This window comes from Rhizophagus irregularis, chromosome 3, assembly GCF_026210795.1.
Source record: "Rhizophagus irregularis chromosome 3, complete sequence".
Taxonomy (NCBI): Eukaryota; Fungi; Glomeromycota; class Glomeromycetes; order Glomerales; family Glomeraceae; genus Rhizophagus; species Rhizophagus irregularis.
The window spans coordinates 3800017-3825758 of record NC_089431.1 but is presented as its reverse complement, the minus strand read 5'-3'; the positions used below and the strand labels follow the sequence as shown (position 1 = coordinate 3825758).

The window sequence follows — 25742 nt, the reverse complement described above, 5'->3', positions numbered from 1 at the left end:
TTGAAGATTAAGTTCACTAGCGGCAATCAAGATCTTAAAAATATCCAAAGTATCACATCCATCCAAAGAAAGTCTTCATCCGTAAATATATCTGAAATATAATCATTTTACAATAAATTAAAAATTATTTACATATTTGTAAAATAATAACCTATTTATTGTATTTACTTACCTTAGAATTATTTGAAAATTTTCAGGTAAGATATTTGGTAGTTTAATATGTACCAAAGTTTCATCATTTTTCTTTTTATTTGTTGACAAAATTCTTCGTAAATAATTAGAACGATAATTTAAGATGACCATGTGAGCACGGAATATTTTTACGTAAGGGTCATTACCAACTTCGATTGTTATATCATAATACTCATCATCGTTCAAAATTTCGAGTAAATTGTGCGATAATTTTGGTAAAAATTTATTATCATCCATTATAATTTTTTTTTTAAAAAAAAAAAATAAATAAAATAAAATGATTGAATGATTCCTTAAATATTTTTTTTCAGCAGATGGTTGGTACACAACCTCATGTGGTTTCACAAATTTGTGCAATGGCGCAGTAAATTTTAATGTTTATCACCGCAGAAAAATTACGAAGATCGAGCATTATCGAAACAAATACGTAGCCGATACTGTAAATACATCATTGATTGGTTTTGTAACGGAAAACCCACAATAATAGGTTAATCTCGAATATATGGATTTCAAAAATAATTGGTTTTTATTTATTTTTGTTAGTTCAGATTTGGCAGAGAATAAATTTTTGTAAAGTAAAAAAAAACTTTAAAAAGATATTACCGTGACAGTCCATTACGAACTGATTTACCTGTTTAAATTAAATTTAAAAATTAAAAATAAATAAATTATTATTAATCATGTTTTTCTAAATATCCTTATTAGTTTAAAATTACCAACATTTGGTAAAGAGTCTAACCTTTTTTTTGTTCAAAACTATGCTTTAGTGTAGATTATATTAAACCGTTATTGAACAATCTGTTCAAAGGAAATTATAGGAAAAGAAGTATTAATGGTATTGTTTAAAAAAAATCACTAATTATCTTTTCCTAGTTCTTCCATTACTATATACATGACTATAAGTTATAATTATAGATAGAAATTAAATAAAAATTTTATTTTTATTTTGTTATTTAAATTTTTAATTTGCGAAATGTGTTAAATAACATGGTCCAACCTTTGATTAAATTCAAATGAGTCAAATGTGTATTGTAAACAAAAGTTAATTTTAGCTTTGATTAAACATAGGTCATTTAAACTTTATTATAGCTTTTAACAATTGTAACAAATAGCTAAAACTACATTTGATTTCAGTTAAGTCAGAATCACTAACCACGACTATGGCAATGAAATATGTTTGAGCTGGTAAACATTCTTTTTCAACATATCGCATAGATTAAAGGTATCCACGAAGAAAAGGGTATCATCTTGTTGCTACTCGTTTACTTAAAGGAACTGCTTAAAGGAGACCTAAAAAAAGAATTGGGCGCATTTATACTAATCCGATTACAAAGTATCTGACGAGTATGTAATTAACATAATAATAAATTATAATTTCAACCATTATTTAAATTATTATTTAAATCCAAAAAACTTTTACAATTCTGAGTAATATTAGTGTCACTATTTTTTAATATCCAAATAATCTTGCAATATTTTGTAAGTCGGATAGAGTTTTACCTGAAACTGATATTATTTATATATTTTACTAAATTCAATTAAATTTTAAATACAACTAGGCGATAACCCGTCGCGTTGCTCCGGGGATGATACTTGCCCATCAAGATCAAGTAAGATAGTAATAATAACACTTATATTTTATTTGCCATGGTGTGAATAGGTCTAGTTTTTTACTATTATTATGATGGCTTTAGTAGGAAATAGATGTAATAAATTACATAATTTACATGATTAATGAATTGTGTGCAAGTGTTATACAGTATATGAAATATTATTATTAAATGCAAATTTTATTTATCACACGAAATTTACAAATTCATTACAAAACAATTTTGTATAAGTAGTTTATTGTTATATTGTTACAAAAAAACCTTTTTTTTTTATCTTAAAAAATTCCATTTTAGCATTAAAAAAAAATTACATCCTCTAGAAAAAAAAAATTCACCAGAAAAATTAATTATAACGATCTATTGTTACAAAAAATAAATAAATACTAAGTAATTATGTTAGTTTATTATTGAGCTTGATACAAAAAAAATAATATTATTATTAATAATATGAATCAGGAAAAAAGGCAAATGCCATGGCGCCGCAACATTGATCTGATCACCGATCTAAACCTAAATGGTGAAAGAATGTATTCGGAAAAAAAAATTCGGTTTGAAAGAAAAAAAGCCAAACTGAAAAGAAAAATTTTAAGATTGGAAAAAAGCCATCCGGAAAATAACAAAAAAAAATCGAAAAAATAAAAACGAAAAAAAAATTTTGTAGGGAGGGGCAGAGGAAAGTCGAAGAAACCGAAAGGAAAAAGAAAGAAAAAATAAAAAAAAATTCGAAAGAAAGAAAAAAAAATTGGAAAAATTGGGGGAAAAGAAAAAGGATAAAGAAAGAAATCGGTTTAAAAAAAAATAAGTACCGAAAAAAATTCTGAAAAAAAAGGACAATAATCCGGTCCAAAAAGGCCGAAAAAAAAATTCAAAAAAAATTAATAATATTGTCTAAATTCTAAAAAAAAAGACCGAAAAAAATGATGTAAAAAAAAAATAATAATAATTTTTCGGCTTTGGAAAAAAAACCAAATCTAAACGGAAAAAGAAGAAAAAAAACAGAAAAAAGAAAGGGGAAAAAAACGAAAATTATTTTTTTTTTTAAGAAAAAAAGGAAAGAAAAGGTGTTTTGAAAGAGAAGAGGAAATTTTACAAATGGTTCTTTCTTTTTTTTCAAAGATCGGTTCAAGAAAAAAAAATGAACCGAAAAAATTTAAAAAAAATATATATTTGAAAAAAAAAAATTCCGATTAAATTCATTAACCGGAATTAGATTAGATGTACAACATGACTTGCCGGTCTTAACTATAAAGAATACGTCAAAAAAAAAGGATCAGCAATTTAAAATTAATTTATACAGGATAATTTAAACGCTAGTCACACAAACACCATTTTTTCACTAGTCTAATCGTCAGTAAATGTCTCTTTATTTTTTTTCCTAATACACTTATCCTAAACTATGCTTTGAAAGAAAGTTCATAGCATAAATTCCCTATATTTACCTTAAACCGGGTGTTACAAGCAAATTCCATGTTAAAATCGAGTTTTTTTTTTGTTTATATACCGATCGCGTGTGCGGACAGCACGGTTTGTGTTAAACATAATTATTTAAAAGTCCTCCGGAAAATATATTTTTTTATGAATTATGTTTTAGATATTTGAAATTTCTGAAATTTTAATAAAAGCAGATAAATTAACTTCTTGCATTTCTGCAACGTATTATATGTATTATTGCGTTTTTTACAAACCTTCATTCTTCAGGAATCTTAGTTTACGTAAATCTGCAAATAATATAAAATCTAAGGATCATTATAAAATAACATATAAACAAGCTTTGAAAATAATTCTTTCTTGAACCTTTCAAAAATGTTATATCAATTTAATACCAGAAAAGATATTTAACTCATCAAATTACTATTTAATTTCAGAAAAAGTTTGATATCGTTCATTCAAATGATTGAGTGAAATTCAAGTTTGGAAAAATGTGGACATGCTCAAAATCCTGAATTTTCTTCAGACCCTGCAAATTTATCAAAGGATGATTTCAGTGTATTTGAGAGGTACTTTGCAACGTTGCATCACTTTCATTAAATTCTATAATTTTACTTCTAAAGAAATTTCAGATACAGTAATACCCTATAGAGAAATTCTACCTGCAGATAACCTAAATACTTCATATGAATTTAAATTGTTACTTCGTGGATCTCAGGATGGGTTTACTCCTAGTAAATTGAATCTTATAGTTAAGGCATTACTAGTGATAGTTTTATATATTCTTTCAACATGTTGATGATATTAAAAAATATTTTAAGTCATGTAAAGTATGAATATAATGCCACATATAATACGAACCATTGCGTGTTATATACTATAAGATAATTTTTATAGTAATAGTGCTAGGTCAGTTCTTTGCACTTAAAAATATAATGCAAATAATTTAATTATGTAAGCATAAGGTATATGTATTAGCACTCACTTCATATACACTAATCACAAATAAAGGATTTCACAAATAAAACCTATCACTAAATGATAATTAAATAAACCTTTTATTACTTTAAATAAAACTTTATTATCTTTTTGTTATCTGAAAGAAACATTACTACAAAAACATCCTATATTTATAATAAAATATTACATATAATAAATATTTGCTATGATGTCTAAATGTTTAATAAATATAATATATAAAATATATTTAATAAGTTTAACAAATCTCATATATTTAATAAATATAACAAATTATATATATCCAATTAATAAATGTAATATGTTAAATTAGTTCAATATGTCAATCAGTTATTGTAGAAAAAGGTCTTTGGAAAACAAATCAGAAAGACTGTTAAATAGTTTTATGTAGAAGAGTTTAAAGTCTTTCAAATTGTAAAGTGATTTATTCAAATGCTACTTCAAAAAGATATTTATAACAAATATAACAAATAAATATTTCAAGTAATCACTTTTTTATTTTTTTATTTATAGTAATTTATTAAAGTTGATGTTAGAGAACATAATTACTGAATTCTTTTGTTAAAAAGAAAAATCAATATAATTTCAAGAATTTGCATCAATTACCAGGAGGGTTCACCTACTAAAAGTTTGGATATAACAAAAATATTTGAAACCATAATACTTCACTCTAACTAACTGTGGATATTTGAAGTTCTTTATTTTATAGGATAAAATAATAGATAGTACAGTCGCGTCAGAAAGTATTGCCCGATTTTGTATTGTGTAATGATACACCTAGCTTACATTATTTATACCCCTTTTTTATTATTTTTTTTTGTTTTCCCATAAATTTACAACTTGCCGAACCCGTTTCACAGTTAAAAAAATAATGACACATTATACTGAGTTATCTCCTCAAGAGAAGGGAAAAATACTAGCGTATATGGAAAATTTCAATCCTGCACAAATAGCAAGAAAAATGGGACGTGACCCTACCACAATACGCTGGTTTATTGACAAATACAAGAAGACTGGAAAAACTGAAAATTTACCGCGTTCAGGATGGCCATCTGCTCTCAATGATAATGAAAAAAATGCACTCATTAATGAAGTTACTAAAAATTGACGTGAACCTTTATATGAAGTTATTAATAAATTGAAGTTGAGTTGTAGTGTAACAACTGCTAAACAGACACTATATGATGCTGGAATTCATTCCCATGTTGCTGCAATAAAGCCTTTTATATCAAAAAGGCATGCATCAGCTCGTATTAGTTGGTGTGAAAAATATAAAGAAAAAACAGCTCGTGATTGGGCACAAGTTATTTTCTCTGATGAATCAAGTATTGAGATTGGAAAGCAGTCACGACAAATAAGAGTTTGGAGGCATACAGGGGAAAGGTTTAACACTGAATGTTTGACACCTACCTTTAAAAGTGGTCGAAAATCAGTTATGGTTTAGGGATGTTTTGCGGGAGGGATAAAAGGACCATTGATTTTTTGTGATGAAAATAATAAGGAAGGAAATGAAAAAATTAATTCAAATACATATGTTAGAATCTTAAATAAACATCTCCATCCATTTCATCATACAGTTTGCGAATTAACAGGAAGGGCTGCAAGTTTTCAACAAGATAATGCACCCATTCATACCATGAAAATAACTAAAGATTGGTTAAAGAAGAATAAAATTGTGATTATTGATTGGCCGGCCAATTCCCTGATTTAAATCTGATAGAGAACATTTGGAAGCAGTTAAAAGACAATATCCAGAGTCGGGAGGTCTTTCCTAGAACTGTGGGTGAACTTAAAGCCACACTAAGTGAAGAATGGGAAAATTTAGACTGCTCCGTTTTTGAAGAAGTTGATGCCTCAATGCCACAACGAATCAATGCAGTACTAGAAGCAAAGGGAGGGTCAACACATTATTAGCCATTTTAAAAGTTATTTTTTTATGTAAATTTTAATGAGAATTAATAAAATTTTGCCGATTTTGGCATTATTTTTAAATCGGGCAATACTTTCTGACGTGACTGTACATAATAAATCAGTTAAACAATAATATTAGAAATTCATTATTTTATCTATGTATTATCAATTTAAAATAACAAAATTACATATTTATTAATTACAAATAATGGAATATGGTACTAATATACTTTATCAGGTGCCAGATATTTGTTTAAAACTTACCTGTAATCTACCTGATATGTGCCAGCCCAAATGTTGTATTACCACTAGTTTTGACGTTCATAACAGAAAGAGATATAGGGATAGGTTAATGAATTATAGGGTATTATGATGATATATAACAAGCGATAGGATAAAAGTGTATATACTGTAAATAAATAATATATAAGAAAAAGAAAAAATATATATCCCATGACAGTTGCACGATTTAATCCTGATCTGTGCCAAGAACTGGTTAGAAATCGTATAGATCTATCAGATTTCATTCAAACCAGATTCAATAATAAATATAGGTAGGGCCATCAGGTATATGAAGTTTACCTGATAACCTTTTATTTGACCTATTTGACCAGCGTAGATCTTCACCAAATAGTAGTGGATAAGTGGTGTTTTTCAAGAGTTCTTTATCGTTTGTTAATATTTTAGTTGTTTTTGTTGATTTTATATTAGCCAACATGTAAAAGTCATCAGCAATTTTAAGATGTTGTTCAGGATCTTAAAATGTACTGGCGAACCTCATGTCATCCAAATAACTATTAGTTTTAATTCAATATTCAAAATAAAATTGTCATCATTTCTATAGATATTTTTTTGGTAATGAAGAAGTTAATTGATAACCATGAAAAGGTGAATTGTTGATAGCAGCGAACATAGGATCATAATAAATGACCCATAATAAGGGTGAAATTATTTCGCCCTGTATGATTCCATGTTTGAGGTTGTAATGATCTGATAATCCATTTGCTAAAATTATACTATTTTTATGTCTATAAAAAAGGTTGTTGATAAATGTGATGAGATTTGGAGGAATATTAATTCATTTGAGTGCTAGAGAGAGTAAAGAAAGGTTGATATGATCATATGCTTTGCTTAGATCTTGTAATAAAAGGTAAAGACATTGATCAGTGTCATTGATGTTCAATAATCGTTTGGATATGAAGAATGATCTCATTACATAAAGCACCTTGAATGCCCGCTTGATTATTATATTCTAAAATTTTTTTAGTACTTAAATAATTAAGTCATGTATTAATTATTTTGACTAAAAGTTTTCAGAATCAATCTAAAAGAATGATAGGTCATGTGTGATTAATACCATAATACCATGTTGGTTTAGGGTTAGGGTATAGAAATGCTGTTTTGAATTGTTTAGGTAATATCTCATTGACTATAATATAATTATAAAGTGATAAAAGCACCTCTTATATTGAAGCAGAAGTTGTTTAATAATTTTCTATTCTTGGTAGAAATACTTTGTTAATAACATACATAACATGGTCGTGGGTAATCTTTTTTCATAGGTTGAAACAGATATATGTAAACATTTTTTTGATTGTGAAAGCAGAGGAATTATTAATATTAATATAGACCCAAGTATACATTCGTCTTTTATGGTGGAGACAATTTCTATGTCAATTAGATAATATTAAACAAATATAAAAACATCTGTTTCATCCATATTATAAATTCATTCAAGAGGATAACTATTAGATGGTAAACCATTAATTTCACAGAAGATTGTTGTCTTTCTTCCCAAAATAAACACTCCATTATTGATAAAAAGTATTGACACTTTGCTTGTCTTTGTATATGATAAGGGCTTGTCTATATAATCTCTTGAATCAGGTATATAGTAATTTCATCCTCCTATAAATCACCATAATGGCTGAACACTGCTTTCAGATTATTGTTTACCATATAGAGTGGAATGTCAAACACTTTAATGGTATGATTTTCCCTGACTGTACTAAAGTTATATTACAAGCTTATCATTGATAGTTATTCTATAAATATTACTATCCCTTCTCTGAATTCCCATACAGAAATTTGATGAACATCCAAAATTGGATTGTATTTTTCATTATTATTATTAATATTAAACACCTTTTTACTTTATTTTCAAATATAAAATCTGATGAATACCATTTAACATGAGTGGAAAGAAGGTAAATCGGAGGTAGTAAATCCACATGATACTGAATTTGATTATATTCTTTTTTTATATGCTACTTTTTGCCATTTTAGCAACTTTCCATTGTTAGCTTGAAAATGTTCATGTACAGTATCTTATATTACTTATATAAGTTATTAAAATCTTGTTATCAATCAACAATTTTGAAAAACCACTGATTTAAAATATTATTGTTAAAATTTTTCTTTTCAATCAACCTCCAATAACTATTTGGAACATCACATGATAGATAGCTAATATATATATATATATCTCTACCCTGAAGCAGTTTTGCAAATATGAGACCAGTGGCTATATCAAGTAAGGGGTTTGGTAGTGTGTGTTAGAGGTCTGCATTGACCACTATTTTACAACCCGGCCTACATAAAGTGCCCGGCCTGACCCGGCCCAGACTTAAAATATCAAAAACCCAGCCCAGACTGGACCCGGACTTTTATTATATTATTTTGTTGTAAAAACAAAAAAATTGGCCAACTTAATTTTGGCCAGTTTAATTTCGGCCGGAATTAAGACGATTTTGGCCGGAATTATGAAAATCCGGGTTTGACGAAAATTCATGTGCCAGCCTGGACCCAGCCCGGGTGAATTTTGAAGAAATTTTGCCAGCCCAAACCTGGATCTGGGTCCAGTCCGAGTTAGGGTTTCCGGGTTCCGGGTCCTGTTTGCAGACCTCTAGTGTGTGTTGAAATTAGGAATGGCAACAGTCACAGTTATTAACCGGTCATGACCAGTTATGATCGTGACCGATATCGGTAGTCAAAGGCTTCTGGCTGACCGTTTAACTGACTGGTTTGACCAACCATTTGACCGACCGTTTAACTGATTATTTGGCCTTTTTTTAATTATTTAGCCTTTTTTTACAAACTTAATCAATAAAAAAAGCTAAATAGCATTTTTTTGATTAAATTACACTTTCTTCTTTTTAACGAATTTTAATCAAGAAAAAAATGTTAAAAAGTGATCAGTTAAACGGTTGGTTGAACGGTTGGTTAAACGGTCAGAAAAACGGTCAGCCAAAACAGTCGGTCAGTCAAAGGCCCTTAACCAGTTATGACTGACCGATAACTGACCGTGACCAACCGTTGCCATCCCTAGTTGGAATTTAAACCAAAAACATTTGATATTTTTCAATAAAACATCTCATCTTTTATATAATTAAAATTAAATGTCTTAATGTTATTGGTCAGAGTTTTACCATATGCTGCTGTGATCACTTCATTTTTTCTATCTTTAAATAAACCTAATATAAGATTTGAAAAATCAGTTGGAATTTTAATTCAAGTTGGGATATATTTGCACAATCATATGCTTTACCCATATACATATTTTGAGATAATATCCAAAGTTCATTATTATTATTGATAGTGTTTTGAATAACTCCATTCACTATCATCAGTTCAAAAGGTAGATTGTTTAGGTAAACCAGTGAATTGATTTGCATTTAAACATCATTATCTTTTAAAATTGTGATGATTTTGTAACAAAATAATAGCTTTACGGGTTGCTTCTAATAACATAATAGGATGAGAATTTGATAGTTCACAATTGAAGGGTTAGATCAAAATTATTATATTATTTAAAGTATTTTTGATTTTGAATAAATTAAAGATAGTTCTTAATAGATGTGTAGACAATATACTTTAGTAAGTAATGTTAAAATAAATATTATAAAACATTAATACAGTAAAATAATTCACTTATTTAAGTTATAAAAGGCCAAATTATGATTAGCAATAATATGTTGCTTATTTGTCTCAGTGTGTTTCTAAAGCTATCAATATCGCTCATATACCCATTACTTGCTGAAGAATTTAATTGTTTTTATTATTTTTGTGGAGGTATCAACTAAATTTAAAGAAGCTTTTATTAATTTTTTGTCACAATAGTATTTTAAAAATTTTTTATCAATATACAGTGTTTATAGTATTTATTATTCCATTGCAATTAAATCACTCTTTAGAGTATATCATGCTGCTTATTAAGATCAGGATTTTTGAGATGTTCTAAGATACTGCAATGCCAAGAGCATATATGCTATCTATAAACTAGTTAACTTCATAATCTACCAGAGCAATCATCCAGTAGGGTTGTATCACTATGATGAATCAATATAGTGTTGGTTTTTGCATATATATTTCTAAATTCTATAAGAAACAATTACATATAAATCATGCTATTTCTTAATATTTAGCATACCATTATATTTTATTATTGATAAACTCCTAAATGGAGCAATAAATTCTTCAAATTTTGATGATTTATGATAAAATTCTTCTCCCATATTAGTTCCAAAATAATTAGAATTTATCCCATTGTGATTTGAAAATGGTTAAAGTTATAAATTCTTGACTACTATAATTGAAATGTCATCATGATTTTGTATATTTGTATCATAATCCATATTTGTAATGTATCATCACCCAAAGAAGCAATATATATTAAAATCAATGTTTTATATATTCATTTGTACTATTACTCCAATTTGTGACTCCAAATAAAGCTTATCTTCAATGGCTCCAGAGAAAAATTTGGAGGAATTTTATTTTGTATTTATAGTCTGATTGGTAAATCGACTTCCAGTAGGATGAAATAAAATGACAGGTAGTTCAATTGCCTTCTCTTTTGATAGATGATAAGAAATTGTGCATTCAACTTGTACACCAAATTCGCTGATGACAGCAGCAGAAGGCAAATTAGAAATCAAGTAATATAGATTATGAATTATGAGTTTCAATTTATAAAAGATAGTGTCTATTTTGTATATAAAACAAATTTTTGTTATAAGTGTTTGATATGATAGAAACTTTTAGTATCCTTTTTCTGGTTAAAATAAAGCATTCATGGTTAAGTTTGAAATAGTAATACTTGTAGTGAATGAAGTGTATGTTTAAAATTGAGATCATTTATTTGAGTCCAAGAATTATTAAATAAAGGTAACTATATATTCATTGTAACCAACTGGAAATTTATTTATACTATTATAATTATATCACTGTTCTTATGGTAAATAACTTTGTTTCAAAAGGTAAAAAATATTAAATTTAATTAAATTATCATTTTGAATTTGGATGAAAAAAGGGAGGAAAAGAAAAGAGGTTTAATAGTTTTATTAAATTCCATTTATAAAATAAACATAAAAGCCCCATTATGTCATACAATTATTAATTGTTCCTTTTAAAAGCAATATCCAGAAATTTAGCCAAATAAATTATCAAAGCCAGAATTGCAGTGCAAAAAGCCACAATTCACAGCCAAAACTTAGCACCAATAAAATTCTTTATAATAAAAAAAAATAATTCATAACTTAATCTATTATCATGATAATCATTTTTTTTTATATACAGCATATTTTTATACATACACAGTATATTAATTTTTATAATTAATTCTACTATATTATTATCTTAATATTCAAATAATGAAATATAAATTATTTAAAATAACGGATTTCAATAAAACAAATTTCCTGTTTTATATGAAACAGTTTTACTTTATATGCTATTACATAAATATGTGTAAGAAAAAAAGGAAAGGAATAAATTACAATTAATATAATATGTGCAGGTGTTATAGTAAATGTGTTTAATATTATTTATTATTTACTGTTATTTGAATTGCCAAGTTGCAAATATGTTTTTGACAACAAATTTGCATTGTGTTCGTAATATACCTGAAAGAAAAAAAAAATACTTGCAAATATCTGCTACACTTAAATAAAATTTTATTGACAAATAATATATAAAATTTAAAAAGAGTTTGATTTTTATTATTTAATTAAGAAAACTCACGATTATTAGTTGTACTGACATAAAATATTTACATTTGCTTAATGTTTGAACCTTCTAAACCTTCTGATTTATATAAATTAATTTACACAATGAAATTCGATATACTATAACGGAAAGCGTATAGGAAAACTTCTTTTTTTGCACATTTCAACATTACCAACTGATTATTCACTCCTTTACGAGCCATTTGATATAATTTTTAACTCCTTCAACTAGTAACTTGCAACTTCTCTGTCCAACAAGTTTTTCTTCTCAGTTGACTTATAGTGACGACCCCCAAAAATAGGGCGAGGCGTTGACACTGACAAACTGTTGACGGGAAGGACGATCGGCGCAGCACAAATTATTGAGGAACCAATTTTTTTATTTGAAAATGAGGTGATTTTGATGTGGTGCAACAAACTAGTTCGGTATCTTGGTAACAAATTTATCCGACTCTGGTGGACGCTCCGTATTACGATTTTCGTGGATTTGGATTCTTTAGAAGGGGTTGAGCGAGGCTTATGACTGGTGATCCAATACTAAGACGGCTACAACATCGAAGAAGGATCTGAGGATATGAGGGTTGACGCGAGGGCTGAGAAGTCATCTGGAGGTTGGGAAGTCTGAAAAAAAAATAGACCGTACCCAATACGGAGGTCGTTCCTTCCCTCCATATTAAATTATATAGACCTAGTTACATTTTCCAGAGATTTAGTATAGATATTGTAGTTAGTCGTAGACTCTTATTGATATACAAAATTAGGTTTTAGGCATTAAAGTGTTGAGTTTACAACGCATCTATCATTGCACGCTGATGGACAAAAAAAAAAGAAAAAAGAAATAACGGATCATAAGTAAAATCTTGAATTTGGTCTGGAACGGATCATCATAACGTATAATTAATTTACCCTCGATATAACGGAATTTTGATATAACGAATTTTTGGCAAGTTTGATGTAGTTGAAACGGTTGAAAAATATAGGAAGGGATATTAGACAACCAAAAGAAATCCAAGCAATAGATTCACGAAGACGAGGTATGTTCATGGTCGGATGAAGAATGTGTTGGAAAACGTAAGTATCTTGTCCGGTACAAGCCACGTTAAACGATTAAGGATTAAAAGACAATACAAGTATCAAACGGTTAAAGTAGAAATTCACCTAAAGCATGAAAATGAAGGCGACTTAGTAAATACAAAAGAGCGTATGGGCATGTTATTTACCTATTTTCTCAATGACTTTCGGTAGATACAATTGGTAACTATTCGGGACAAATATAAATGGCAAGCACTTAAGCCGTTAAAGACCATTATAAGAAGATAGAAGATAATGATATAATTATAAAACTAAGCAAAAAGTATGGCTTTTGTTTGAGAAAAAAGTTATTTTCAACGGGAATATATATTTCTGGCATATTTTTTGGTCAGAACAAAAGAGGAAGGAAATGGTTGAACAGTCGTTAGAAGGTGTGGAAGAAGCATGGACATAAATTTAAATTTTGAAAATTATTCGATTTGATAGTAAAGCTCCTTCTTCGGACGGTTCAGGTTACGGATGAAAACTTACAAGAATGGTGTATTTCATGGTAAGAATGGGATGAAGCGTGTAGAAAAGATTTACTCACGAGAAAAATAGAAGAATTTAATGATTTGAGTACGAAGTTCGCTTCAAGATTAGACCAAGGGAAGCATACAGAAGTCACAGAAAGTTCGACTACAATGGCTAATAAATGTAATAATAATGGTAAGATAGGTTAGATAGAGAGAAATTTCATAATTTGTAAATTTCTTTTTCTAATTTTTTATATTTATTAAGATCAAATTCAATAATTTAGTTTGAAGAAATTTGTGATGAAAAACTAATATAATTAAATAATGATGATGATTAAATTGTTACAAAAAATTGGGTATCAGAACCAATAAATTGTTACTCAGAATCAACATTACGTAAACTTTAAAAAAAAATTTTTTTAGTTAATAAGAATGTTTATTACTGTTCTTTCCTAATTTCTTTAGGGAGACTCCTTGGAAACTGGAAAGGGTCTTAAACCGGCCTGAAACTACTGGCAAGTGTTATTTTATTTTTTTAAAAAAAGGCTTAAAACGTTCTTTTACATTTTTTTTAATAAGTTCTTTTATATTTTTTAAAGGTTTTAGAACGTTAATGACGTTCTTTTATATTTTTTTAAAAAAGGTTTGAGAACGTTAATGACGTTCTTTTATATTTTTTTAAAAAAGGTTTAAGAACGTTAATAACGTTCTTTATATTTTTTTTTTAGGAATTGTCTCGAATTTTAGAATAAGTAAATAGCGAAGGATTAAAATTTAACGTTACCGTTTATCAGCGTTTTTATTTTTGGTTTTTTTGTAAGATGTGACTGATGAATTAAATAGGATGGATTTTTTTTTAAATTCAATAAAAAGAATGTTTCTTAACATATTTTCTTGTATTAGGGGACTCATGTTTACTTTCATTAAAAGCTCTTAGCCAACTTGATACTAATCCATTGAAGCAGATTAGCTTTCTAGGTTAGCTGCTGCAATGGATAAGAATTTAAGGGACAATTCTAATCCATTGAAGTAAGCTTTTGATAATAGAAATTTACGATAAAAAATCACCATTATGGATCATCATAGCCAAGCCATAGCAATAAGGTTGGTTATATTTGAATTCGTGATACCGCATAAGGCTGATTCTGTTGTGCAACCACCCTTGAAAAAATATTTAAGGAATCAATCATTCACAAATTAGATAAATTATAGCTTTCTTGGAAATTCCTTAAAAAAAAAAAATAGAAAAAATTAACTATCTATTATGGATGTGAATAATAATCAGTTTTTACCAAAATTATCAGTAAATTTACTTGAAATGTTGGACGATGATGAATATTATGATATTACAATCGAAGTTGGCAGTGACCCTTATATAAAAATATTTCGTGCTCATATGGTTATACTAAACTACCGTTCTAATTATTTACGAAGAATTTTGTCAACAAATAAAAAGAAAAATGATGGAACCTTGGTACAAATTAAATTACCAAACATTTTACCAGAAATTTTTCAAATAATTTTAAAGTAAGAGTAATAATTTAATGTATATATACTAGGTAATAATATCTTAATTTTTGCGAATGATTTTTTAATTTATTCAGATATATTTACGGAGGAAGACTTTCTTTGGAGGAATGTGACGACACTTTAGATATTATTAAGATCTTGGCTGCTGCTGGTGAATTGAATCTTCATGAATTGATCAACCATTTACAATCCTTTTTGATTCAAAACAAGACTCAATGGATTGAACAAAATTTCAATCTCGTATATCAAGCAAGTTTTGAAAATGATTCTTTCTTGGAGCTTCAAAAATATTGCACTAACTTAATCTCAAAAAGTCCGGATAAGATACTTAAATCAATTAGCTTCTCTTCAATTCCGGAAAAACTTTTAGTTTCAATTATCCAAAATAATAACCTTCAAATGAGCGAAATTCAAGTTTGGAAATATGTGATTAAATGGGGACTTGCACAGAATCCTGAACTTCCTACTGATCCTGCAACCTTTTCAAAAGAGGATTTCAATATATTAAAGAATACTTTACAGCAATTCATTCCTTTTATTAAGTTTAACAACTTAACTTCTAGTGAATTTTCTTCTGAAGTGTTACCTTATAAGAAAGCCTTACCAAAGGAATTATACAAGGATTTATTGAGAATTTTTTTAAATTTAAATCCTAATATCAGACCAAATGATAAATCAAAAGTTCAAAGTATCAATTCAGATATTATTACATTTCAACATGCTGAATTAATATCAAAATGGATTGATAAATTAGATATTACAGACAAGCCAACTTCTTCATGTGAATTCAAATTAATTCTTCGTGGATCTCGTGATGGATTTGAATCTGATATATTTCATGAGAGATGTGATAATCGATCTTGCACTATAACAATTATTAAAGTAAAAGACAATAACCAAATTCTTGGAGGATATAATCCAATTAAATGGAAATCTGGTCGTGGTTATGGTGCTACTAAGGATAGCTTTATATTCTCTTTTGAGGATGGTGATGATATTAATAAACATATTTTAAGTCGTGTTACAAATGAAAATTATGCTATATTTAATGACCATAGTTATGGTCCATCATTTGGTAGTTCTGATCTTATTTTGCGGGGCAACAGTGTACATTGTATAAAAGATAGTTATGAAAAACAAATCGGAGGAGCTTCTTCAGGTATAATTAATTTATGTACAAATTACCAAAGAAATTTTTTATACAATCTCTTTATAATTTTTGTAGAATCTGCCTTGCATTATGGTATAAGGTGTGACTGCTGCAACTATACTGTCCGTGGAATGAGATGGAAGTGTACAACTTGCGAAGACTATGATTTATGTCAAACTTGTAAAACCAAATCGCGTATACATCATCATCCAGATGACCATGTGTTCAAACTTATACCACATTCAGATTCTTCTAATTATGCTCCTCGTATGTATTATCATAATTTTTTAATATAACAGGACCCATATATAGGGGTCAGGTGATGAAAAAATTTTTTTACTATGGGCTGTACGCATTTTTTCAGGGCCGGAATCATGATAATGTCAGTCAGTTACTATAATAGGAAATTACATTCTGACTGGCATTATCAAAAATTATCTAAAAAAAGGAAAATTTTCATGATTTATTTAATTCAAAATACGCAAAGTCAACCTGACTCTTTTATATATATTTCTGGGTCCTAATATAACATTCTATGTTAATACTAAAATTTTTCCAAAAATTCTTTATAATCTTTACATTACATCATAGAATTTGCTGTGCATTATGGTATAGTGTGTAAGTATTGCGATAAGACAATTCATGGAATGAGATGGAAGTGTACATTTTGTGAGGATTGTAATTTATGTCAAGATTGTAAATCCAAATCACAAAGTATTCATAATCATCCAAATAATCATGCATTTCAACCTATTGCATATTCTTCTGGTATGTGACTGTCAAATCTTTTGAATTGTAGTATTCACTTGTACAAGATAACATTTTATTAATTTTATGTTTCATCATTATAATAATACTAATTAGGGCTTTTTCCGATGGTAAATCCTGCAATTTGTGACTATTGTGAATCAGCCTGCACCAATATAAACACATGTCAAAAGTGTGCCAGTGGTGAATTTTTTGTAGAAGAATATGAATTATTTCAAATTATAAAAAAAATAGAATAAAATTTGGACTTGCTATGTGTGAGATTAGAGAATTACAAAAAGTCAAGAAAATAAACTAAGTATTTATTTATTGATTCAATAAATTTAAATTTTCTTAATAGTTTTGCCAGACAATCATTAATAATTAAAGAATGCAGGTCGGTTGCTGAAATAATCTGTGCGAAATATGTTTTTAATCATAAAATTTATAAATAGTGATTTTATTAAAAATTTTTTTGATTGCGATAGTGGGTATTGACGTATTTTTTGGCTGTATTATCAAGCTAGATTTAAGTTAGAAGTAGTAATATTTTTTCAAATCAAAATAAGGTTCAACTTCATCTTTGTTAATAACTTTTATCTTCAACAGGTCTTCGTATATCAAAAATATTTTAAATTAAATAAGGTAATTTTCAAAATTATTTGGCAAAAGGGGTAAAGCAATATATATGGCCAAAAGATATGAGTATATGACAGGTACCGAGTATAAATAAAGAATGGAATATATGTTAATGTAATTAACGAAGTGGCCGATCTAATGGAAAATAATAATCATGGAGAATTATAAACAAACAAACAGATTTTCATATAACAAGGCGTGATTCCATATAGTTTTACGGACTTAGTGTAAAATAGGAGGTCTAGTATAAAATCGAAAAATTATCATTTTTGCATCTTATACTAATAAAATCGGCAACAAATACCATTAAACAAAAAATAATAATAATAATAATTTTTCTTAACATATGAAAAAGATTTTAATCAATCATTTCTCGCTTTGATATTACAACATATGTACCTCATCTTGGAGTAGTTTAATAATATAGGTCAGTTCTCCATTAACTATTATTATAAATACATTTGTAAAAATAACAGGAAAAGAATATATATATATTAGAAATCTTTTAAAACTTTTTATTTCTTTTTTTTTTGTGTAATTTAAAAGCAATTTACTTGATATATTTTAATAAAATAACTAATTTTTTTTTATTTTCGCCATGGATTTTAATTGGCAATCCGGATAAGATCGGCACTATAAACGTATTATAAAATTTGGGGTAAATTTATTAAGATTTTTTATCATTTTATAAATATTAATATATAATTATTGATTTATTTTACTGTGCATGTACGTATACCAATTAAGTATTTTTTGACAAATTTCAAAGATTTCTTAAAATATAAAAGGTACTTTCCTATAAGCTCAAAAAATCAATTATTCGAATTCATAATTATTTCTATGCACAGTAGATTCAGACTATTAGTAAAAAAAACATAAATTCATTTGTGTATATTCTAATTATAAATAAATTACTTATATAGTATTATTATGCCATTTCTTTATTTTAAAATTTTCAAGTTGTTATATTTTAATTAAAATATAACAAAGGAAAAGAATTTTAGTAAAATTTCAATATTTGAATCAATCTAAATTGCATAAATAACTAATAAGTTTCTTTTATAAAATCATAAATATCAATAACCAAGTCATAATAATATAGAACTTGAATATCATGTAATTGAAATTCCTTTACTCTATCTTTCAAAGAATACAAATCTTCACTTTTTCTATGAAATAATTCTAAAATAGCTAAATATTTAACTTTTTTCTTTTTCATTATATATTCTTTTATATAGGGTAAAATATCATCATTATTTGCACTCTTCACTTTATTTCTAATTAACAATTTTTTGATATAAGTATCTTGGGAATTTTTTAAGAAAACTTCTAAATCACTTCCATTAGCCGCAAGACCTAAATTCAAATATTCTAATTTAAAAGGAAGAATTTGTCCTAAATTTTGTAATATAATTGAACTAATTTCAATCATACTATTAAAATAACAAGAGCAATCAATCATAAGATAATTAAGATTTTGTCTCATATTTTTAACTAACTCGAATACTAAATTAATATTCTGATTATTTTTCCCAATGGATAAATACAACAATTTAATATTATTACAATATAATTTAAGTGATTGTATTAATTGTTGAAATTCACAGTTGATAATTCCAAAATTTTCTAAATAATTGCCAGATCTTTGTATTAACGGTTCTAATAATAATTCATCCATTTGTTTCAAAAATAAAGATTTTAATTTAAATGGTTTGGTAATATTATTAATTTGTCGAATAAATTTAGAATCTAGAAAATAACAATAAACAATATGAATTGATTCTAAAACATCCAATTGATTAAATACTTCACTTAAAACATCTATATTTTCAAAGCTAGTATAATAAAATATAATTGTATTTAATGTGCTTGAACAATTAGGATTTTTTAATGATAATAGTGGATATAAAGGGGGAATATTATAACAAAATGAAATCTTTTTAAGGTTTTCTTGAAACTTAATCATTTGTGATAAATTTTCTTCAATTATTGGATAATCACGACATGTAAATGAAAATAGAAAATAAAATGATGAAATCAAATTGCAATTTGAGCTGAGAAATCCTATAAATTTTCTTACATTATCAGTTATTTCATCAAAATCAAGTGTTAAATCTTTAATATTATGAACGAAATTCGGATTTTGTAAAATTAATTCAAAAGCCGCATCAAAACATTCAAATTCTTCATAGTTAACTATAACTTTAAAACTATGCAAATTTACTTCATTATCAATGAATATTAGAAATAATGACCTAAAAATAAGTTTTGTAAACTTTGATATTTGTGGAGGTGAATAGCTGGGATGTTTCTCTTCAATTGTAATTGCCCAACTTTCAATAGAATTATAAACATTACGTGTATCTAAACGTTGAATAAATTTAGGATAATTAAATAAAGTATTTGAAGGAAATAAACCATTATTGAATATATATTCATTTAATCTTGTTTTATCATCATCACTTAAATTATGTAAATAAATTTCAATAAAACGATAATTTTTAGGGAATTTAATTGAAAATGGATCTTCCCATAATAATGGAATTGCTAAACGACACCATAATCTATTAACTAATATGCATGAATGTAATGTTCTATAGTCATAATGAAAAAATTGTATGACTTCGTCTAATAATTCAGGCAAATTTCCTGAAAAAAATTTTGAACATGCCATGTTAAATGAAAAGAGGGAAGAAAGAAAAGGGTTGCCGAAATTACTAAAAGTTACATCAAATTTATTATATATGAATTTCGGAGCGGCAATTCCGTTTGTATGTCGCACAAATTAAAACTTACATATATTTGTTTTACCGTTGTAACACCAAACAAATTTTATAATTAAAATTCTACCTGCGTGACCGGACTGACCGGTGACTATAGGAAAAAAATATTTTGGGTGGCAAAAAAATTGACCCTCAGATAAATATAAACAGTGAAAACGAGTTGGGTGTGATTCCGGTGATGAATATTTTTAGGTCACGCAGGTAGAGAAGTGCATATGGTCACATGATCATTATATATTACATATCACATGATTATTTATTTTATAATAATAAAATGGTACGTAAATAATAAATTGGTTTGATATGCTGAAAGGTATTTTGATTTTGACAATATAGCCGGAAAGATCAATAAAGTAAGTCACTTTCTGAAAGCATCATTTGTAATTTGTCATTTATGCTTATTAATATCAATTACTAAATTTTTAATACTCTTGAAACTTGTTTATGCCCATCATTTATTACCAATATTTTCTTGTTCTATAATTCTTGATGTTTTCGCGTAGTATTTAATTTATAATCTTTAAATAGTTGCGCACTTGTTATTGTCCGAAGTGTAGCAAAGGACCCTACAGTATACTCCATATCAATGCAAGGTTTGTCTGTCACGCCATGTAAATGATATATACTGCTAGCGAAAATATAAAACAAATGGCAAAAAAATATTTGAGCGTGATACAGTGAAGGTCAAATAACATTTATAGTTTATATGTCCACATGATCACTTTTCATATTAATTCCGCAACTGTTATTACCCTAATTCAAAAACTGTAATAAATTTTATTATATATTATTATAATTATAGGAAGTAAGTTATTTATTTAATTCTATTATTATATATTAAAACTAAAGTTTACATTATATTAAATACATATTTAAATTTTAGAGTAAATGAAAATTTTAATTAATATGTATCTTTAATATAGTAATCTTAATTAATTAAACTTTTAGATTTGGAAAAGTGGAAATGCAATTATGGATAAATTTATTTCTGTATTACAATTAAAATGGATTCTTTATAATAATAAATGTTACGATAATTTAAATGAAAATTTAAATGAATTTTCGATTGAGATACTGTAATATTTTCATCTTTATGGATTCACAAAAAATCAGACACTTTGCATTATCCATTAACAACATATAATTCAAACAAAGGTAATTTAAGAGAAAATTTAACAAAAATATTTAGAAACAAAAATTTTATATGTTATACAAAATTATTTCTGGGCTTAGTGATGTGATATGGATTAAATCTTATTCATTGTGATTTTTATGATGGCAATATTTTAAATCATGAGGATAAAGATGTAGTAGATAATATTTACATTAGTGATTTAGGATTATGTCAAACTGTAAAGTCATTTTTGGTTTAAGATTTTTGATTTTTTAACAAAATATTGATTTTATGGATCGCAGAGCGCCGTGATCAGAAGTAACGTGATCTAAAAGGTAAAATTTACTATTAAATTAATGAAACAATTATATGAAAATAAGAGAATATAAATTTAAAATTTAAATAAAATGAATTTTTAGTAAAACAAAAAAAGAATATAGCTTTTACTTATATTATATTATTTATTTTATATGCAAACTCTGTTCCAAATTGTGACGCTGAATATCTTTTAAGTTACGATGTTTTAAAATTATTAAAATGAAGCATTTTCAACTAAATATTGAAATCTTTAAATTTTAATAACTTGTGCATTAATAACGTCTAAACTTTAAAATAATCTTTCAAATAGGAAAAAAAAAATAATTTCTTTTGGTTTTTAATTTTTTTTTAAAAAAAAGATATTTGATATTTCATACAGCCATCATTTATTCATTAAAGTGAAATCTTTTTAAAAAGAAAACTATTTTATGAAAGCGAAATTTATTTATTAGAATATTTTCACCAAGTTTGAAATAAATTCAGAATTGTCGAAAAGTAAAAAAAATACTATATAACAATTTTAACAAACAAAATTTATTATATAGACAATTTATATAGAACAAAATGATCAATGGTAAATTTTTATATAATACTGTAATACGTAGTTTCGATTAATCATTTAAACGGCGAGCTCCTGCAAATATTTGGCTAGAATTACTCAACTATTTAATATGTATATATTAAGTTTTTCTAATAAAATTATCCAAATCAAATCATAGGTTTTTAAAAAAAATTCTTTAATTTTGTTTTTTTTAAAAAACATTTTTTTTATATTGTTTGCATTAATGTATCGTATACAAAAAAAAAAATTTTTTTTCTATTAAAGTAACATAAAAATTTGAATTTAAAAATGAATGAGAGAAATATTAATTATGTAAATATGGTAAAGCAAATACATAAATACGGTACACTATTAATTAGACTAATTTATGAAAATTGCAGGTGATTGGCCGAGTTTATAAATGACTGGAGATCTTCACCGGTATAGATTTCTCTAATTTTAGTTTAAAATAGTTAATCACATAATGAGCGTAATTAGCGACAGGGATTACTCATTTTATTTCATGGGTAGGGGAACATCATGATTTTTTTAAAAAATCCCGTTACTTTCAACTCCCCATAAAATAAATAATATAAATAAACTTTCTTTTCTTTTCTTTTAATTTATATTTTAAGTCGTAACATTGACATTATTAGGAAAAATGTTCGTTATATTTCTTCAGTACATTTTATTATTTATTAATCCAAATTGCAGAGGTTCAATATTTGCTCACACAGCAAGTTCTAATTATAATTTATCTTTTTATAACTTGAAATATTTCGTATTCTTCTACACAAAATTCACCGTTGGCACATTTTCGACATACTGCAAGGACGCAGCTTGATTCACAATAGTCACAAATAGCAGGATTTGGCTCTAAAATTTCATAATGCAATGATAATGAAATATGGAATTAATAAAACATTATCTTGTATAATCGAAATATCGAATGTTATAATAATTCAAAAAGATTATAACATACCTTCAATATCAAATTTAAATTCTGGATATCCGATAGGTTGAAAAGCATGATTATTTGGATGATCATGAATATTTGACGATTTGGATTTACAATCTTGACATAAATCATAATTATAACAAAATGTACACTTCCATCTCATCCCATAAATTGTTTTGTTGCAGCACTTACACACTATACCGTCATGTAAAGCAAATTCTACGGTGTATTGATGTATTGTAAAAGATAATAATTAATTTTTGGAAAAATTTTTGTATTATAAAATGCTATATTAAAAAAAAAAAAAATATGATAATACATACGAGGAGCAGATTCTGAATGTTGCATAAGTTCGAACACATGATCATTCGGATGATGATGAATATATGATTGAGGTTTACAAACTTGACATAAAACATAATCTTCACAGTTTGTACACTCCCATCCCATTCCACGGATAGTATAGTTACAGCAATCACACGTTGCGCCATAATGTAAAACAGATTCTACAAAAATTATAAAGAGATTAAAATGAAAAAAAATTTTTTTAGTTATTTACATATAAAAAGTAATTAAAATCTAATCATACCTGAAGAAGGACATATGATTTGTTTTTCATAACTATCTTTTATACAATGTCCACTGTTACCCCGTAAAACAAGATCAGCGCCACCAAATGATGGTCCATAAGTATGGTCGTTAAATATAGCACAATTTTCATTCATGACACGACTTAAAATATGAACATTAATATCATCTCCATCCTCAAAGGAGAATATAAAGCTATCCTTAGTAGCACCATAACCACGACCAGATTTCCATTTAATTGGACTATATCCTCCAAGAATTTGATTATTACCCTCTACTTTAATAATTGTTATAGTGCAAGATCGATTATCACATATCTCATGAAATATATCAGATTCAAATCCATCACGAGATCCACGAAGAATTAATTTGAATTCATATGAAGATGTTGACTTGTCTGCAATATCTAATTTATCAATCCATTTTGAAATTAATTCAGTATGTTGGAACGTAATAATTTTTGAATCAATATTTTGAATTTTTAATTTATCATTTGGTCTGCCATCAGGATTTAAATTTAAAAATTTTTTCAATAAATCCTTGTATAATTCCTTTGGTAAAATTTTCTTATAAGGTAATACTTCTTCAGAAAATTCTTTAGAAGTTAAATCATTAAACTTAATAAAAGGAATGAGATGTTGTAATGTATTTTTTAATACATTGAAATCTTCTTTTGAAAAGGTTCCAGGATCAGAAGAAAGTTCAGGATTCTGAGCAAGCCCCCATTTAATCACATATTTCCAAACTTGAATTTCGCTCATATGAAGATTATTGCCTTGAATGATTGAGACTAAAAATTTTTCCGAAATTGAAGAGAAACTAATTGATTTAAGTATCTTATAAGGCCTTCTTGAAATTAAGTCGGTGCAATGTTTTTGAAGTTCAAAGAAAGAATCATTTTCTAAACTTGTTTGATATACGAGATTAAAACTTTGTTCCATCCATTTTTGATGATTCTCAATTATATAAAGTTGTAAATGATTAACTAATTCTTGAAGATTAAGTTCATTAGCAGCAATCAAAATCTTAATTATATCCAAAATGTCATATCTATCCAAAGAAAGTCTTCCTCCGTAAATATATCTGAAACAAAAACAATATAAATTAAAAATTATTTACATATTTTTGTAAAATAATAACTTGTTTATTGTATTAATTACTACCTTAAAATTATTTGAAAAATTTCCGGTAAAATATTTGGCAATTTAATTTGCACCAAAGTTCCATCATTTTTCTTTTTATTTGTTGATAAAATTCTTCGTAAATGAGTAGAACGGTAGTTTAGAATTACCATATGAGCGCGGAATATTTTTATGTGAGGGTCATCACCAACTTCGATAGTAATATCATAATACTCATCATCGTCCAAAATTTTGAGTAAATTTTGTGATAATTTGGGTAAAAATATATTATCATCCATTATAATTTTTTTTTTTTCAAAAAAAAAGGATAAAAAAAAATGATTCCTTAAATACAGGATCGTGGTTTCACAAATTTGCAATGGCGCAGTAAACTTTAACGTTCATCGCGTTGTTCGCGTTGTTTTATTTTTATTTTTATTTTTATATTTCACGTGAACGTGAACTAAGTCACGGTACAAATCGTTGTTCGCGTTGTTTATTGTGCTACTGCTGCAAATGTATCATTCGCAAAAGTATCGGACTTGACCCGCCCAGGATAGAACGGTCACACCTTTTTCACTA

The 25742-nt window shown here is 26.8% G+C and overlaps 4 protein-coding genes across 4 annotated transcripts; 1 reads left to right on the top strand and 3 right to left on the bottom strand.

The window, feature by feature from the left end:
• Positions 1–75: 75 nt before the first annotated feature.
• OCT59_020952 (uncharacterized protein) lies at positions 76–429 on the bottom strand (the record flags this gene model as incomplete). Its single annotated transcript, XM_066149519.1, has 2 exons — positions 76–91; positions 173–429. 2 exons carry the CDS (start codon positions 427–429, stop codon positions 76–78), a joined length of 273 nt encoding a protein of 90 aa, XP_065990416.1.
• A 14506-nt stretch (positions 430–14935) lies between these two features.
• Positions 14936–17358, top strand: OCT59_020951 (uncharacterized protein; the record flags this gene model as incomplete). Its single annotated transcript, XM_025316533.2, has 5 exons — positions 14936–15198; positions 15276–16360; positions 16427–16618; positions 16943–17119; positions 17216–17358. The coding sequence occupies 5 exons, from the start codon at positions 14936–14938 to the stop codon at positions 17356–17358; spliced, it is 1860 nt and encodes a 619-aa protein (XP_025180300.2).
• A 1155-nt stretch (positions 17359–18513) lies between these two features.
• OCT59_020950 (uncharacterized protein) lies at positions 18514–20447 on the bottom strand. Its single transcript, XM_025325622.2, has one exon. It carries the CDS (start codon positions 20409–20411, stop codon positions 18783–18785), a length of 1629 nt encoding a protein of 542 aa, XP_025180301.1. The 5' UTR covers positions 20412–20447; the 3' UTR covers positions 18514–18782.
• Positions 20448–23145: 2698 nt separating this feature from the next.
• On the bottom strand, positions 23146–25473 carry OCT59_020949 (uncharacterized protein). The gene is made up of 5 exons (XM_066149518.1): positions 25203–25473; positions 24041–25122; positions 23775–23957; positions 23476–23670; positions 23146–23369 (listed from the first exon to the last, which is right to left on the bottom strand). The coding sequence occupies exons 1-5, from the start codon at positions 25457–25459 to the stop codon at positions 23248–23250; spliced, it is 1839 nt and encodes a 612-aa protein (XP_065990415.1). The 5' UTR covers positions 25460–25473; the 3' UTR covers positions 23146–23247.
• Between the last annotated feature and the right edge of the window lie 269 nt (positions 25474–25742).